The sequence below is a fragment of the Callospermophilus lateralis genome, chromosome 2 (genome assembly GCF_048772815.1).
Source record: "Callospermophilus lateralis isolate mCalLat2 chromosome 2, mCalLat2.hap1, whole genome shotgun sequence".
Lineage (NCBI taxonomy): Eukaryota > Metazoa > Chordata > Mammalia > Rodentia > Sciuridae > Callospermophilus > Callospermophilus lateralis.
Window position 1 is genome coordinate 203116041 of NC_135306.1, and position 17111 is coordinate 203133151.

General features: G+C 52.7%; 1 protein-coding gene across 6 annotated transcripts; it reads right to left on the minus strand.

Moving 5' to 3' along the window:
- Positions 1-1694: 1694 nt before the first annotated feature.
- Positions 1695-10675, minus strand: LOC143392972 (galectin-12-like). 6 transcript variants are annotated; one of them, XM_076847410.2, is made up of 9 exons: positions 10190-10675; positions 8488-8576; positions 8150-8363; positions 7195-7314; positions 6687-6725; positions 6086-6112; positions 5424-5512; positions 2407-2557; positions 1695-1931 (listed from the first exon to the last, which is right to left on the minus strand). In XM_076847410.2, exons 1-9 carry the CDS (start codon positions 10256-10258, stop codon positions 1785-1787), a joined length of 945 nt encoding a protein of 314 aa, XP_076703525.2. In that variant the 5' UTR covers positions 10259-10675; the 3' UTR covers positions 1695-1784. The 6 variants fall into 6 exon arrangements, with proteins under 6 accessions (XP_076703525.2, XP_076703522.2, XP_076965028.1 ...); XM_076847407.2 differs by having other exon boundaries at positions 5424-5509; positions 10190-10362; XM_077108913.1 differs by lacking the exon at positions 6687-6725 and having other exon boundaries at positions 5424-5509; positions 10190-10362.
- Positions 10676-17111: the final 6436 nt, after the last annotated feature.

Sequence of the window (17111 nt, forward strand, 5' to 3'; positions counted from 1 at the left end):
ACGCCCTATTCTAAAGGGGGAACACCCTAATCTCCTATTATGCTAAACTGCCCTATTCTAAAGGGGGAACACCCTAATCTCCTATTATGCTAAACCGCCCTATTCTAAAGGGGGAACACCCTAAACACGGATCCTGCCCTGGTCCTTGAGCAAGGTCACCTTTCAGAAGTCCTTCCACTAGACAGCATGGGAGTAAGCTGGCAAGGAATTTGTCATACCTACTTGGCTGATGGCTCCCAGCACTGCCCCAAAGTCCACACAGTCAATTCAATTCCAACCAAACCTAACCAAACAAAAACTATATTGGTGGAAACTGAAAGGTTTACTCCAAAAATTCTGGTAGAGAATTAAAAGGTCAAAAACAGCTGAGAACATCTGGAAGGCCTTGGTGTTGTAAGACTTACTTTAAGGGAATGAGGACACAGGACGGGCTCTGCGCCCAGCTCAGCAGGCTGGGCGGGGCTGAGCTGCCTGCTCCCTGCTTTGCTTGGGCCTGGGGATATGCCTGTCCCTGGCTCTTCCACCCTTTTATCTTCTTCTCTTTGACCTGGACCTGAATCCAGAAACCTGTGCCTCAGTTTCTAGGTGGCCACTTGTCAGTTATCTTTCTCATTGATTTCAAGTTTTACTGGACTATAAACAGGGCATATTTGCTATGGAACCTCTGCTCTGGGGAAAGTACTAAGATTTTTCCTGGTCAGCCTTGGAAAGTGGATACAGGGCAGGATATTGAGAGCATTGCTCTCTGTGTGTAGGGTACCAAGTCTTAAAAGTACTTATTCACCTCAGCTGTTTGATTATATGACTCAAATTCTCTATATCCTTCCTTTTTTTCCCTGTTCTATTTAATCTGCAAAATACAGTCACATGTCACTTAATGATGAGGACAAGCTCCGAGAAATGCATTGTTTGCAATTCTGTCATCGTGGGAACACCACAGAGTGTCCTCCCACAAACCCAGATGGTCCGGCACAATGTGCACAGCCTGGAAGACAATCTCGTGGGACCTCCATGGATTGTGCACCCAGGTGACTGACATGTGCTCCGGCGGCACGTGGTGACTGTACTCAGGAGCTATGGCACCTTGTGGCTAACTGGCAGACATGGGGTTCTCTCCCTTTCTGGGCTGGTTGTTAGCGTGCTTCTCTGAAGTGTGGCCCTGTGACTTATTTTGACCAAAATCATGAGCAGCTGTGCTACGTGTCACTGTGGACAGAGGCTCTGTGAGCCCATGGAGTGGGAGAGTAGATGGTGTGCGTCAATCCTGGGCCTGGGCCTATGAAATCAGGGCGTCTTGTCTCTCCTTGGCTTCTCAGTGGCTGAAACCTAGACAGGGCAGCAGCAGAGCTCCAACCACAGGCCAATGCCTGTGCCCTGGGCATGGCAGAGTGATGTCAAAGACAAGGCCTGGAACTTCCAGGGGAGGAGGGGCCACTTCCCCAAAACCTCTAGATAGGAGTGAAAACAATGTCTGAATTCTTTAAAGTGTGTGTTTTAGTCCTCGTGTTAGGCCACAGAACCTGTCCGCCTGAGTGGACTCTAGGCCCTGAAGGAAGATGGAGCCCAATCCGGGCCCCTGGTGTAGGAGCAGAGTTGGGGCCACCTTCACACCCAGTGCCTCCTCTGCTATGGGCCCCAGCTCCTCTGCAGAGTTAGGCTTGTGACCCGGAAGTGAACCAGGCCTGACACGATGGTGACAGGAGGACAGTTTAATGAAGGCAGCAGAGCAGGGCCCTACCACAGGCCCTGGGAGTGGACTGGCTGGGGTCCCCTTGGAATCCTCCTTAGCAGTGGACACAGTAGAGCTGGATGCTTCCACTGATGCGGACCTCCCGCAGCCTCTCCAGGGTCTGCTGGTCCAGGCTGGTGGACCCCAGCGGCTGTCCATTGAGTGCGAGCTTCAGCCCTCCCTCCTGGCACAGGAGCAGCACCTGGTACGGAGGGCCTGAGTGGGTGTGGGACTCCAGGCAGACCCTCCCTTGCCTGCCTGCCGTGCTGCCCATCGAGACCCTCTTCCCTTAGAGGAAGGCCTAGATGTCCCCAGTGCACTGTGGCCTTCCACAGAGCTCTTAACCGACCCTGGGCCTAGTTGACCTTCTACAACTGGGCTTGCTTCATGAAGCGGTTTTCCACTCTGGCCGCCTGTTGGAATCATCGGGGGAGCTTTTGAACAAAAGGATGCTGGGCCCCACCTGCATTCATTATGCCAGAGTTTCTGGGCACAGGAACCTTGGCATCAGCGTGGAGAGCTGAGGGCCAATGCCTAGATGTACCCTCTGCTGGGCCGGCCTGGCTTCCTGGCCCCATGACCTCTACCCTGCCAGGACATGCCCAGTCTCCGACCACTTTGGGGATTCAGCTGTGCTCTCCCTCCTGGAGGGATGTGGCTGCTGGGGTCAGACCCACCTCGAAGAATCGCTGGGGGTGAAAAAGGAAGGGGGCTGAGATGAGCTTCTTGCATCCCCAGGGTGAGACCCAGGCCAGAGTTCTGTCTGTGAAGGACGCCCTGAGCATCACAGGAGTGCGGGTGGCCTCATCCCTCAGGCTCAGAGTGAACCTGCAGGAACAGGCCAGAGAAGGGGCTTGGCCTCCATTGCCCTCAGGCCACGGCACACCCTGAGGGAGCAGCAGGGCTGTGGGAAGATGCTTCAGAATCCAGGGCTGGGCTCCTCCCACAGGCTCAGGGCTGGATCCTGGGACCCACCACAGCTTAGAGGAGTGGAGAGAACAGGAGGCTTAGACCTGAGTCTGAATCCCCGGGTTGCTGTCTACTGACTGGAGGTCAGGGGTGTTACCTGGCCTAGGCCTCAATTCCTTCTCCTGAAAATGGGTGATCATGATGATAGCAATAGTAGCTAACCTTTACTGTGTGTTTAATTCTGTGTCAAGTGTTGTCTTCAATATTTGCAAGCTGCCTAGTGGTTAGAGCCAGGCTGGGGCAGTTCCCCCCTAACCCTGCTGCTTTCTAGTCCTGTGATCGAGAGCATGTCACTTACTGACTCTGTGCCGGCTTACGGAGATTTAGGGATGGTAACAGTGCTGTGTCTGCTTTCTGGGATTGTTAGAATTACATGAATTAATACATGTAAAGTGTTAATTTAGAACAGTGCCTGGGACACAGTCAGTACTGAAATGAGACCTTTCATTTGAAACTATTATTACATAATACAAAGTTTTCCTCTGAAGGACACACACACACACACACACACACACACACACACACACACACACACAGAAAACAAGGAGGAACCCAGAAGGTAATGTACCTGAAGACTAGCAAGACCCTAGAGTACAATAGGGGTCTTACAGGAGCCAGGATTTGCCTTTGCCTTATCCTCACAAACGGCCCGAGCTGAGAGGTTTAGGAGCCCACTTCAGTGGCGAGGACAGCAAGCGAGGGGACTGGCTGCTTTACTATGAACAACAGTGCGGCCTCAGACTGGGACGTGAACCAGGATTCATGACTCCAGATTTTGGGGGGCTGGTCTTTCTGTGCCTGACATCTTCCTCTCAGTAGCACCCCCAGACTCTGTTCCATGACTTCTGAAGGGACCCTCTTTGAAATACCAGCCCTGCAGCTGCTGTGGGCTGGATCCCAGCAGAAGCAGTTGAGAGCAAGAGAGACGGGATGCGAGGGGATGGGGGGCAGTTGTAGAAGCCTCCTGGGGAGGGCCTCTGGGACTTCCATGGATCCCCACCAGGAAAGGGCCGCACATGTTTCCAGCTTTGGAGAGGAGAAGGCAAGGGCTTAGTGTTGGGAAGGAGCCTGGAGGCAAGGTGCTGAAGGATGCCCAGGGGTGGTACTGGAGGGCCTGGAGGAAGGTTCTGTGGGGCACAGTACTCTCCAATTTCAAATTCACTCCATGTTGAAAAATAGACTTTATGTAAAAGAGGGTTTTCAACTTCTCTTTAGAACTCACCAGAGGATCTGTCGTGACTGGGCCCTGGAAATATTCCTCCCACTTCACACCCTTCCCACTCTGGTCCTCCCTACTCATGTGGCCAATCTGACTTCTGAGGACATGTGCATTCACGGCCCTTGGGAAACGGCATTCAGGTTATTTGCTGTGTCACTAATAACAACGACATGATCTGGAGACAGGATATGAACCTGGCCATATCCCTCCGTATGTCTGGGGAGGGAGGTGTGGTCCTGATCTTGGAACACCTTATCATTTCCCATCACCTTGGCATCAACATTCTCCTTTATCTGATAAGGAAACTCAGAGGTGCAGTGACATTCCCAAGCACACACAGTTTACAAGAGTCACTCCTGGCTCTGCAAGGCCCTGCTACCCACGATGTGCTTCATGCCAGCTTCTTACGTGTGACCAGGAGCACTCAGGGCAGGGTGTAGCACCCTCAGCAAGTTAAAAATACATGAAAATGAAGCCGAGAGTGGAGAGGATGGTGCCCCCACTCCCCTTCTCTGCTTCCCACAGTGGGTCAGGTGTTGGGAAAACATAACGGCAACAGCATCCCAGAAAAAAAAAAAAAACCAACATGGCATCTAACGGCCCTCTTTCCGCTCTTTGTTTCCTTCACTGGCGCCGGCACCAATGTTCAGACCCTGCTGGTGGGAAGCCTTAACCCCATGTTGAAACCCTGCTGGTGGGAAGCCTTAACCCCAATTAGAATTAACTTCTTGGGCTCCAGAACTGACATATGGAAGAGCTTGCCAATAAACGGGCGACCTGTTATCTACCTCAGCCCTGCGACCTCTCCTTAGACCTATATAAATACAAGCCTTTTGTAATAAAGCGGAAACCTCTTTGGTAATCTGTGTCGTGTGGTGCGGCGTTTTCCAATCTTACATTATGTACTATTTTAAAAACCAACCTGAGATCAGTTTTATTATTACCCCCTTTACAAATAAGGAAACTAAGGCATGGAGAGGAAAAGCCACTGCCCTAAGTTTGCACAGGTAGTAAGTGTGCCAGCAGTCTGGTTTCTCAAAGCCATAACATCCAATGCCTTTCTTCCAGGGAGGCGGGCAGGCTCTGGTCTATTTAGATTTGAGCAGACTGTCAGGACTTGAGCGCCTCCTGGAGGACAAGCCAGGAAGCACCCATTTATTAATGGTCTCCCTCCCAGTCCTGGCTTCCAAGTACTAGCTAGCCCTCCTCTCTGGGGCGTTCTGGCTCTTTCCTAAACCAAGCATGTGTCACTCTGGGAGTCCACCTCCTCTCTCTGGGTCTCTGTCTGTGTCTCCCCTGGGATCCAGATGCAGGGCTGGTGGCTTGACCAGAGGCACCAGGAGGGAAGATGCTCCTGCAAGTGGGGCTGCTGGTCCCAGCCTGACCTTCGTAAGCTCTGTGACCTTGGACACCTTACCTGCTGCTCCTCCGCCTTCCCATCTGTAAGAAGGGGTGACATGGCAGTGCTGGGAGGTTAAAGGAGGTGATGTTTGATTGGATACTTACTCCTTTGGCTCTTGCAAGACCAGTCCCCGAACTATGATGACCTGCCCCGGCCAGAGGCCCCGAGGAAGAGCACGTGAGCAGGGCACCTGCTGAAGGAACAAGGGGATGGCTGTGAAGGCTCTGGAAGGGTCTCCTGCCTCTAGGAACAGCTGCAAGGGCTACTGTCAGGGGCCACGGAAGCGCACGGGGACAGGGGAATTTCTGCCATGGGCTTGCAGCAGGAAGTGCAGCTCTCTTCATTACTAAACCCCTGCTGCTGGCCTGCTGAGAGTGTCCCCTGCCCCCAGGCTGAGCTCAGTGCTCCAGTGTCTGAGCACCAAGTGCTTCTCCCATGGCTGTGTCCTGAGCTGCAGCGGCTGCATGGAGGGCTAGGACCGGCTTGTCCCTCTGTCGTAGAGCCTGGCACTGGCCTGGCACAGAGGACATCAAATATCTTTTTGCAGAATAAATGGAGAAAAGGTCAAATGAAGGTGGAGTTTCAGCTGCAGCTGCCTGGCCCACCCACACCCTGCAGGCTCCCACAAAGCAAGGGAAATCCTGAGACCAAGGGCATTTCCCACCACAGGGAGCTCCTTGGCCTCCTACCCAGGTGTCTTCCCAGGCCTGAGGGAGCCCAGAAGAGGCCACACCTCCAGGGGACACAAGGAAGGAGCTTCACTCACCAGCCTGGGACTCTGCAGCAGGAAGGGCTGTCAGGAAAGAAAGGGGCACAAGGAAGCCCTTGGTCATGGGCTGGGAGGGACCCTCTTGCCATTATCCTTCCACACTGGGGATGCTTTGGGGTTGTGTCTCACAGCAACAGGTGAGCGACTGGAGCCCCAGTGGGATCCTCCTGCGTCCGGAGGCCCACCAGCTCTGGGGAAATGGGGAGAACTGGCCAGTGGGTCAGTCATCCCACACCTTGACCAATTCATGGGCCTCATCTCCCCTTCTGTCACACAAGGCGAACCCCAGTCACCTCTCAGGGTCACTCTGAAGATTGAAAGCTCCAAGCAAAAGTCATCTCCCAGTAGGAATTATGGATCCTGGCCCCACCTGCCAGCCACCCATTCACCGCTCTCCCTAAGCTGGCCCTGGAGAAGGGTTGGGAGAGGCACATCCAGGCTGTCCTTGGGCTGAAAGGAGCCGGTCCTATCCATGACAACCACAGCAGGAGGTGGCCAGCTGGGCCTCAGTGTGGCTGCAGGTCATGCAGGGAGAGGAGGAGGCTGACCCCATGAGTCTTGTCCAACCACAAGGCCAACCTTGCCCCCAGAGACTCACGTATCCAGTGGGATACTCTCTGCTGCCCTCCACAAATGGCTGTCCAGAAAGAGAGGAAAACAATTCTTCAGACCACCACAAGCCCAGGAGCCACTCATCTGGCCCCCACCTGCCCTGCTTCCCACACAGCTCCTCAGTGGCTCCTGAATCTGGTGTGTTGAACCTACCAATTCTAGGCCACCAAAGACTTACTCAACGGGACTCTCTGGTGACAGGTCACAAAGTTCTGCATTTTTAATAAATTCATCGGGAGAGAATGACAGAGCAGGCGAACTCAGCCTGTTTGGGCCCCACGTGCCGGTTCTTTCCTTCTGTCCTTAGCTCCTAGTGTAAACCAGACCCCACAGTCAGAATGGACTCCTGCCACCAGCTTCTGGCCTCCCTTTCTACTGTCACCTTCTCATGTACCTCCCTCACATAGGACACCTGGGCTATTTCTGACCTACAGGCCTCCTCTGTCTGCTGCTCTGGGGTAAGTGTGAGGGTCCCAGGTCTGCCCAGGACTTACACTAATATTCAGGAACCCAATAGCCTTCACCAAGATGTCACCAAATATGCCCAGGGTGTCCACCCGAGACAGTGGGAGCCGGTAGCGGTAGTGGAGAAAGTGCCGTCCGTTTACACTCACCTGGAGAGGCAGACAGCGCCAGGCTCAGCAGCAGCTGAGCTTGGCTGGGCCCATAACTGTGTCCCAAGCTCTGCAGGCACCTCTACCTGGAGACTCCCTCTGTGGCTTCACACCAGCTCTGCAGCGTAAGGACACTTACAGATGAGTTTAAGAGAGCTTCCAAGGTCACAGAGCTGGTAGACGGCAGAGCTGGCCCCGTCAGTGCCCGTCCCTGTCCCCGAGGAAGCCCCTCTCCTCTCAGCAGGCCCAGAGCATCATCACTGTCCCCACTGACAGGGGGGACACCGAGGCTGAAGAGGCTGGTGCTGTCCTATCCTCAGTCCCTCTCGCCCTTCCCGCCTAAGCTGTCTGAAGACCCTCTCATCTTTCTGGCAGGCGTCCTCTCAGAGGCCAAAGTCTAGTGGACAAGTCCCCTCTCCCTGTCCTGTGCAGCTGCTGTAAGATGGGGGTGGACCAAGTGCCCCCTCATGGGGTGGGGTGGATTCCATGAGTGAAGACATCAGTGGGCTTAGAGGGGCAGGGTGTAGCCCAGGGCAGAGCGCCCGCTCAGCACGCACAGGCCCTGGGTTCAGCCCCAGCACACCCCCGCCCCTCCCCTTGAAGGAAAGGCCTAGGAGTCAGCTGGCTTTGATGTGGCAGAGGCGGCCTCTCCACACCCAGGCTCCATGGATGTCCAGCAGCCTGTGGATGCAGGGAGCCTGGAACCAGGTGTGGCAGCTCCTTGGTCCTCTCCTCACAATGCCACCCACCACGGTGACAGGGGGAACTGGCTGAGGGAAGGATGGGTGCAAGGAAACGAGCTCAGGACCCCTCGACGCCTGTCCCTTCCATTCACCTTCACCTCCTCATTCCCAAAGAGAAAGAGGATGAGGAAGCTGGCCCCTCTCTGCAGGGCCACGCCAGGCCAGCGGGCCTCCCTTTGCCAGCGTCCACTGTGCAGGGTGTTGCAGATGACATGGGGCTTGGTGGTGTGGAAGCGAGGGTTGAAGTGGATGGCGATGTCCGGCTGGGGGTGCAGGCTGCAGCCACACTGGAAGTCCACCTGAAACCTGAGGGGAGGGGCGGCTCTCAAGTGCTGTCTGGTCAGAGACCACAGAGATCCCAAAGGCAGACAGGAGCCCCCAGCTTGACACTGCTGAAGCTGGGTTCCAGGTCCCCTGGTCACCCCCTTACCTGTGGGCACGTAGAGGGACCACTCCCTGCAGCATGACCATCTTGCCTGCGTGCAGGCCACCAAAAATGGTTGTGACATACGGAATCACCTGAACGAGGGAAGAGACCCATGCTTGCAGGTTGGAGAAAGGCCGGAGGGACCCCATGTCCAGTGCGTGGGGAGGGAAAAACAGGACAACTCCACTTCCCTACCCCAAACAGAACCTGTCCTTCCAGGAAAAAGTCCTTCCCTCTGAAATCCTCCGCCGAATGCCTGTCATGGAGGAGTCTAAGCTACATCACACTGGGGACGCCCCTTCAGTTCCCTTGCAGCCAGCTAGCTGTCCCCAGCTCTTAGGACACAACAGGCTGCTGTGTCCCCAGTGAGGCTTGTCATTCACTCAGTGCCACCTGGTGCCCAGAGCCTGGTACTGAAGTTTCTTGGGACAGTTTAATGGCCAGAGTGGGAACTGGAGGCAGAAAGAATGGCAAGTTGGAGCTGAGAGCTGACCCTATGTGGAGCCCTGACGGGGACCTGACAGTGGCCCTGCTGCTCTCCTGGTCCCTTTCTCCTGGCCTTCTCCCACCCCCCACACTCTCCCAACCCCCTGCCTCTCCTGGCTGTTCCTCCGCCCTCCCTCCACCCTGATGCCTTCTCCAAGCATCATCCTCTTGGTGCCTGAGTTATTCCTTCCCTCCCCTGTCCTCCCAGGGCACTTTGTCCACAGGGCTGCCTTGGCCCTTGGGCCCTGGTGCAGCGGGTCTGGCTGGCTGCTTTCCCTGGGAGGCCACAAGCCCCTCCAGAGCTGAAGCCTGCTCTTTCCCTCTGTTGGGCTCAGGCCCAGCCCAGCACAGTGAGGTCTCTGCAGAGCTGTTTGCAGAAGGAGTGTGAATAGCAGAACAGGGCAGCATCCCCAGGGCGCCTTCAGGCACTGCTGCCAACTCCCAGCAGTGCACAGAAGCCCAAACCAGCCAGAAAGAGCTGAGTCCCCAGCGCTGCCTCCTGGTGACAGGCTCCAGCCTGGGAAGCAAGTAGCCCTGGGGCCCTGTGCAGCTGCTTCAGCCCATTATTCAGGCTCCTGGGAGGAGCCCAGGGCCCCCTCCTGTCAGCATGCCATTGGCCACCCACAGCTTAGCAGGGCTTCAAGTTCAGTGGTTTCCACTTCCCAGGCCCAGGCAGGGTGTGTAATTAACTGAGCTGCCCTTGGGAGGAGAGGGCCAATTAAGGGAAAAGGATAATTAGTGCTTGCTAGTGGGGGTGTCCCCTGGGAGGTGGGGGCAGCCTTCTCTAAGCATTGCCTGGCTTCAAGTTCTCAGAACAGGAGGAGGAGGAGAGGGCCCCCCGCATCTCTGACTGGGAGGTTCCCCTGGAACTGTCCCTTCCAGGCTGGAGATGAGGCTACCCTTCCTACTAATCAGGGTCCCCTTCAAGGATCTCACCCACTCCCCATTCCTGCTGGACTCCCAGCCCAGTAAGGCGCAGCCTCAGCTCCCAGGCTTCACCAAGCTAAAATGTCCATCAGTCACTCACATTCAATTAGCTGCTCAGCCACTGTGCTAAACTCAAGAGAGCCTTCCAGAACCCTGGGCAGGTCCTGGGGAAGCTGGGCCCAAGACTGAGGTCCTCTCACCACCACCCCACCCCCCACGCAGGGGGAGTCCGCCCAGGAGAAAGGGAGGACCCCTGGGACCCAGGAAGTCCCAGGTGAGGGCAGCTGCTCACCGGGTGGAAGACTGGCGGCTGCAGGATGAAGCAGTCAGGAATCAGGTCCAGGTTTTCCCCAGGTGACATGAGGGACAGGGCCACTCCTTGTGGGGCTGTGGATCCTGATTCCAGGAGCCCTGCTCCCCTGGATGGGCTCACCTTCCCCTGCCAGGTCCTCAGTGTCCTGGGAGCTCCTCCAGCTGTTATTAGTCTCACCTGCGCTCTGCAGGGTCCTAATGCCACCTGGAGCCCATCTGTGGGGCAGCGAGCCACCTGCAGGGCCACACCCCGCCGAGCTCTGGTGAAGCAGGGCAAAGCCTGCTGCTCTGGCTGGACTGCGGTGGCCCGCGGAAACTCCGTGTCGCGTCCGGGGTGGGACGCTGGCACTAAGCCCCCAAGGAACTGGGCCCCTGGGTCTGAGGCACGTGGTCACTTGGAGGGAAACCAGAGAGTGGCCTCTTTGGGACTGGGAGGATTTGTGTTTTCGGGGCTCACCTGAGTCCTCACTGGGTCAGAGCAAGGGCTGGGACACGTGTGCAGGTTCCCGCAGCAGCCCCGCCCCCAGCTTCCTGGACAGCCTGGGGCGGCTTCCCATTCTTCCTCCCCTGGCCACCAGGTCTCATCTCTTTCCCTCATTTCCCTGCCCTTTCTCCTCTCTTCTTTTTCCAAGTTTTATGGTCCCCTGTGACTCTATTTCGGCAACCGCTGTAATACCAAGGACCAGCTGAGGTCACAAAAAATAAATATATAAATAAATAAAAGAAAAGAAGGAGCAGTGAGAGAGGGGAGGGAGGCAGGGCCCCTGAGCTCAGGGAAGGCAGGGAGCTGCAGGGGGAGCAGTGGCAGCACCTGGGAGACCTGGATTCTTGCTCAGCCCCTGACCTATGCACTGTGTGCCCTTGGGCAAGTCTCTTCACCTCTCTGGGCTTCCTTTGTTCACTTGAATACAAACAGGGTGACCCCTGCAGTGTCTCACAGCAGCCCGGTGTCTGAGATTGGCCCAGACCTCGGTGTTTTAGGAGAGCCCTTCAGTCCTCTTCAACCTTCAGGAAGACTTGCCCTTTAAACTACAAAGAACAACAAAATTATGTCCTTTGCAGGAAAATGGATGGAACTGGAGAACATAATTTTGAGCAAAATAAGCCAGACTCTAAGAAATAAGAATTCATATCTTTTCCCTCACATATGGAGGCTACCGGAAAAAAAAAACAGGGGAAGGGAGGCCAGGATAATGGAAGGGTGACCAGTAGGATAAAGGAGGAGAGCAGGGGAGGGACAAGGGGCGGGTGAAAGGCTACCAGGGAGTCAAACTGATCAAACTGTGTTTCTGTGTATGTGCAAAAATACCACAGTGAAACCAGTCCTCCTGCATAGTTCAGAGGCACACACACAAACACACACACACATACACACACACACACACACACACAAAAGAGTAGCAAAATTCAACTCTAGGCTGAGTTGGGAGGTCCCTGGATCTGACCACAGTGTCTGACTTGGCAGTGTAGAATTCCTGGCAGGACCAGCTCTGGGGCAAAGGGTCAAGTGCATGGGGCAAGAGTCAGCAGTTCCTGGGCTGGAAGTGAGAGTTCACGAGGGTCCTGGAGCCTGTGCTCCCTGGCAACCTTCACAGCACTTGGAAAGTTGTTGCAAATGCAAAATTTGGGAGTCTCCCCCAGCCCCCAGGAACAGGGCTCTCTAGAGGCCAGGCCCAGGAGGGAATGTACATGTTAGCACACCCTCCAGGCCATTCTGGAGCACATTAATGATTGCGAAGCTTCGGTTCAGGGCAAAACTGACAGGGCTTTGGGTACTGAGCCCAGGAGTTTGTCCAGATCCTGCAGCTGAAGGTGCTTCTATGGGGAAGTTGGATCAGGGGTGTGTTCAGGAAGAGTATCTACATACACTGGGAGGAAAAGCCAAAGGTGGAGACCAGTTGAGCAAGGACATGGAGCTCTGCATGAAAATCCCCACACCTGGATCCTGGTCCCAGCCTCAGCATCGCAGATCTTGTGACCCTTTCCTCCTCCAAGATTCAGTTCTGTTTGCTAAGAAATAAAGAGACAGGATGCATTCATGTGTAGGGCTTCCGTAATAAAATAACACTGATTGGTGGATTAAGCAACAGAATTCCATTTCTGAATGTTCTGGAAGCCGGAAGTCCAAGATCAAGGCACAAATGCTATGTAAACAGTTGCTGTATTGTTTAGAGAATAATGACAAGAAATAAAGTCTGTAAATATTCAATAAAGACACAATTTTTTGATTTTTGCACTTTGGGGGATCCAACCTGGACCTTCTGCATGATAGGCAAATGCTCTACTACTGAGTTACACCCTCAGCACCTAATTTAAAAAAAAAAAAATTTTTTTTCAATCTTTGCTTGACTGAATTCGAGTATACAGAACCTGCAGAGATGGAGGGCTGACTGTATATCTAAACAATTATAATTGACTAAAGATGAATATCAAGAATATTCAAAGAGCTCCTGAAAATCAATAAGAAGATAATTTCCAAGTATTTTCCAATATTATATTGTGGATTTTCTCTTAATACAATGTCAAAACAAACATCCCAGATAGACAAATGTGCTTCGGAACCCCATTTTTAAGTGAACCCATTGAAGTCCACTGCTTTGATCTACTAGAATTTATTCAACCATTTTTTATTAGTGTTTCCTATAGAGATGTAGCTCAGTGGTACAGCACCCTGTGTTCAATCCGCTGTCGGGAAAAAAAAAAAAAACATGGAAAAAGAAAACGAATTAATAAATTGCAGTTCTAGACAACAATACATGTATATCATGGAAATGACTTTGAAAGAAGAACGTTGCACAAAGCAAGACACAGCATGATACCATTTCTCTGCATCTGTTTGGTATGTTATAAGAGAATAACTTAAGAACAACAAGAGATTTATTTCCCGCAGGAGGCTGAGAAGCCCAAGACCCGAATAGCACATTCAGTTCTGGTGTGGATCCAACTCCTGGTTCACAGACAGCCGCCTCTTCATTCTCACACGATGGAAGGGCATACCCAGCCCTCTAGGGGCCTCCTTGGTAAGCATACTAATCCTCTTCACCAGGGGCCTGCTTTCATGACCTGGTTTCTTCCCAGAGCCCTCAACTACTAAGATCATCTCCTTGGGGGTTGAGATGTCAGCCTATGAATTTGGGAAGGTCACATTCTCTCCCACCACACATCATTTTTCAATACAGTTCCAAATATGTCAAACAAAACAGCGTATGCAGGATACAAAGAGAGTGTTTAGAAACTTAAAGAGAAAGGGCAAGGCAGGAGCATGAGGATGCACTTGCAGTCCCAGATACTCCAGAGGCTGAGGCAGGAGGATGGCTGAAGCCCAGGAGTTTGAGGCCAGCCTGGGCATCATAGCAAAACCCCATCTCAAAAAACCAAACCAAACTAATGAACCAAAACCCATAAACACAAAACTCAGGTGTGGGGAGCAGGGATGTGGGGTACAGAAGGAAGGCAGGTACTATCTGTATTTCCCCCAAATAAGACCTCCCTCGGCCTTCATTTTGCACCAATCATTGATTCCTAATCATTGTTGTAATTAGGAGGAGCAGGTAGTGACAAGAGGAAGGACAGCACTTATTTATTCCTTCAAATGCATGCACGATCACCACAGTAAAACCCCAGCAACCAACCCTGCTCCTGCAGGCTGAATTCCCCCACCTCGCTGGGGCTGTCAAGACGACACCTTGCTCTGGCCAGCAGAGTCCTGAAGGCGACAGCAATGGCCAGGACCAATGCTGCCACCACTAATGTCATGACTGTGTTAGTGACCTGCAGCAAAAGAGAAGGGGACAGGGTCACAGTCGACATCCGGAGTCGGAGCAGGGATTCACAGACAAGGAGCCTGCAGCTCAGGAAAGACCCAGGATCCCTGTCCTCTTCACCACATCACAGAGGGAACAACTATTGGCAGGAAGTGGGGATCCCAAGAGGTCAGGCCACCAGGAGGGCAGGAGGTGCCTGGTCAGGAAGGAAGGAATGCAGGAAGAGACCGAGGCATGAAATATACCAGTCTCAGAGGAAAACTGGACGTTAGATACAGCAATGACAACAGATTTCATTCAGTCACCAATGGCAGTGAGCAGGGCTCTGTTGCAATCTGTGCAGAGGTGACAGGTGCTTCCAAGGGAGATGGAGGAGCAGAGGTGGGCGAGTGGGGGTCCCTAGAGTCAGGGAGGTGAAGAATGATGGGGGTGGTCTCTGTAAGGCAGTGAGGCGGCTAAACGTGCTCCCTGGCAGTCGTTGTACACCCTGAGCTCTGCAGCTCTCCCAAGGTCACTGTTCTACGGAGAGAGAGGACAAGAGCTAGACACATTGGAGCGCCTTTGCCCAGAGACCCATCGGAAGAGAAGAGAAGAACGAGAGGGAGCCAGAAGGGCAAGTTAATGGCATACCCGTAGAAGAGGTTCAAAAATAGAGACACCAGGCAAGAAGAGAAATAAATAGAACTGTCACCAGTGAAACCACCACCTTGCTTGAGTTCAAACCCCCCAGAAGCACAGCAGAAGGTCAGCCACCCCTTAAAACTGGGGTCTCCCACAATGATCCCTGGGACTTTGCACAACCTTTGGAAATGGTTTCAGGTGCCCGACACAGCCGCCCACACCACCTGCCAGAATGTCACCACTCGGTCCAAACATATGTCTACCTACCCCCCTCAGCTGACGAGAGAGGGGCACCCATCAGTAGGGTCACTTTGGGGAACTGTAGCCCCAAGCCAGACAGCATCACTGCCCTTGGCACCATCAATAAGGATGAGATGTGCCAGGACCTGCCCATCCTGCCTGGCTTCGAACTCAAGGACGGGTCAGACCCAAGGCGAGCCCTGCGGTGTGTTTTGTTCATGTCTAAAACAAAGGATGTGAGTTCTCGAGGACACATGAGTTCCATGTCCCTGATGGAGTCAGTAGACGGCTGAGTCCCACTCTAGCTTACTAACTGGTGCCCAGGAGAAAAACGTCATCCAACCTCTCTAGACAGGACCAAGGGGAGCCTCAGCAGGGTTAGGGTCACCTGCTGAAATAGTGACCCCAGGACCCATGGCCCATGCCCAACTCACTCACACTGTGTCATTAAGAAGGTTCCTTCTGGGCTGGGGCTGGAACTCAGTAGCAGAGCGCTTGCCTGGCAGGTGTGAGGCCCTGGGTTCGAATCTCAACACCACATATAAATAAATAAAGTAAAGGTCCATTGACAACTACAAAAAATTGAAAATATAAAAGAAGGTTTCTTCCCATCCTGGGACCCCATACTCATCATTTAGAAATTGAAGAAATTGGGCCAGGTAGGGGTCACACCCTCCAGCTCTAAATTCTCTGATTTTCTCTATGGAGGTGTTATGATTTGAATGTAGGGTGTCCCCAAAAGCTCATAATACAAGAAATTTCAGAGATGAAATGATTGGATTGTGGGAGCGAATCAGAGGATTAATCCACTGGACTGGATTAAACATGGTGGTGACTGTGGGCAGGTGGGGTGTGGCTGGAGGAGGAAGATCATATTTTGTCCCTGGTGAGCAGAGTACTCCCCGGCCCTCTCGGCTTTCTGGTTGCCCCGTCTTTCCGCCATGATGGTCTGCCTCACCTCAGGCCCCGAGCAGTGGAGGCAGATCCTCCTCCAGTTGTTCTTGTCAGAGCTTTTGGTCACAGAACAGAAAAGCTGTCTAAAACTAAAGGAACCTATCCTCTCTCATTCTTGGGAAGTAGCAACAATATCGTGACAAAAGGATTCAGCTCACAGATGTCATGAAACACTAGAAACCACCCCCCCACCCCACCCCACCACCCCACCCCCTCTCCTAGAACAGCTTGGGGTGTTCTGGTTCCCAGAGAACAGGTCACAGGCTGAGGTCACACCTGGTGCCGTGGGTGACTCCACAGCGCAGCTCATTCACACAGTGCTTGCTCCCTGAACGCTTACTTAAACTCCCTACGCCAACCGCTCCTCTCAGACATGCCTGGGCACAATTTCTTTTGTCCTGTTGTTCATGACAAGGGCAATCCAGCCTTTGTAGGTAAATCCCCCTGATTAGTATTTTGAACTATTGTTGTTACCAGGGATTGAACCCAAATGAACCCTGGGGCACTTTGCCATTGAGCTACATCTACAAGCCTTTCCTTTCTTTTTTTTTTTTTTTTTCCCTGAGACAGGGTCTTGCTAACTCATTTAGCACTCTGCTAAATTGCTGAGGCTGATTTTGAACTTGCAATCCTCCTGCCTCAGCCTCTCAAACCACTGGGATTATAGGTGTGGGCCACCAAGCCCAGGTCCCCTAATATTTGGGGGGATTCACCTGCATTTAGGGGTTTTTGTTTTAGAATAACAGAAACCCCATTTGGGGATTTTTTTGGAGAAGTCCCTTGTAGAAACTCTCCTATCACCACTTTTGGGGAAACCCCAGCTATGGGTAGAACTGGGCAGAATCTAAGAGAACTTTTCTATTTCTGCGTTGTGGTAGTGGCTGCATGATTATGAACATTTGTGAGTACTTAGAGAATTGTGTACTAAAACACGTATATTTTATGATTTGTAACTCCTCCTTAACATGTTTAACTTTAAAAAATGAAATTTGAGCTAGTTGTGGTGGCCTATACCTATAGTCCCAGGTATCAGGAGGCTGAGGCAGGGGGATCACAAGCTTTACTCCAGTCTGGGCAGCTTAGCAAGACCCTGTCTCAAAATTTTTAAAAAAATATATATATATTAAAAGGTACTGGAGATGTAGCCTGATGTAGAGCACTTGCCAAGCAGGTGTGAAACCCTGAGTTTTATCCCTGAACCAAAAGGAAAAACTCACTAAATTTGAACATATGCATTTGAGAAGAAACCATGATGGAGGCCATAATCACACTATACCCGAAAACAGAGTCCCACAATCATAAAATCAAACCTTAAAACTGTCT

What these genes read in the sequence shown, in the direction of transcription:
- LOC143392972 (XM_076847410.2), bottom strand. Translation starts at nt 10,258, where the DNA reads ATGTCACCTGGGGAAAACCTGGACCTGATTCCTGACTGCTTCATCCTG. An exon ending in GTCCCTCTACGTGCCCACAG is followed by an intron (nt 8,364 to 8,487) that starts GTAAGGGGGTGA and finishes CCCTCCCCTCAG; the next exon opens with GTTTCAGGTGGACTTCCAGT. An exon ending in TTGGGAATGAGGAGGTGAAG is followed by an intron (nt 7,315 to 8,149) that starts GTGAATGGAAGG and finishes CTGCCTCTCCAG; the next exon opens with GTGAGTGTAAACGGACGGCA.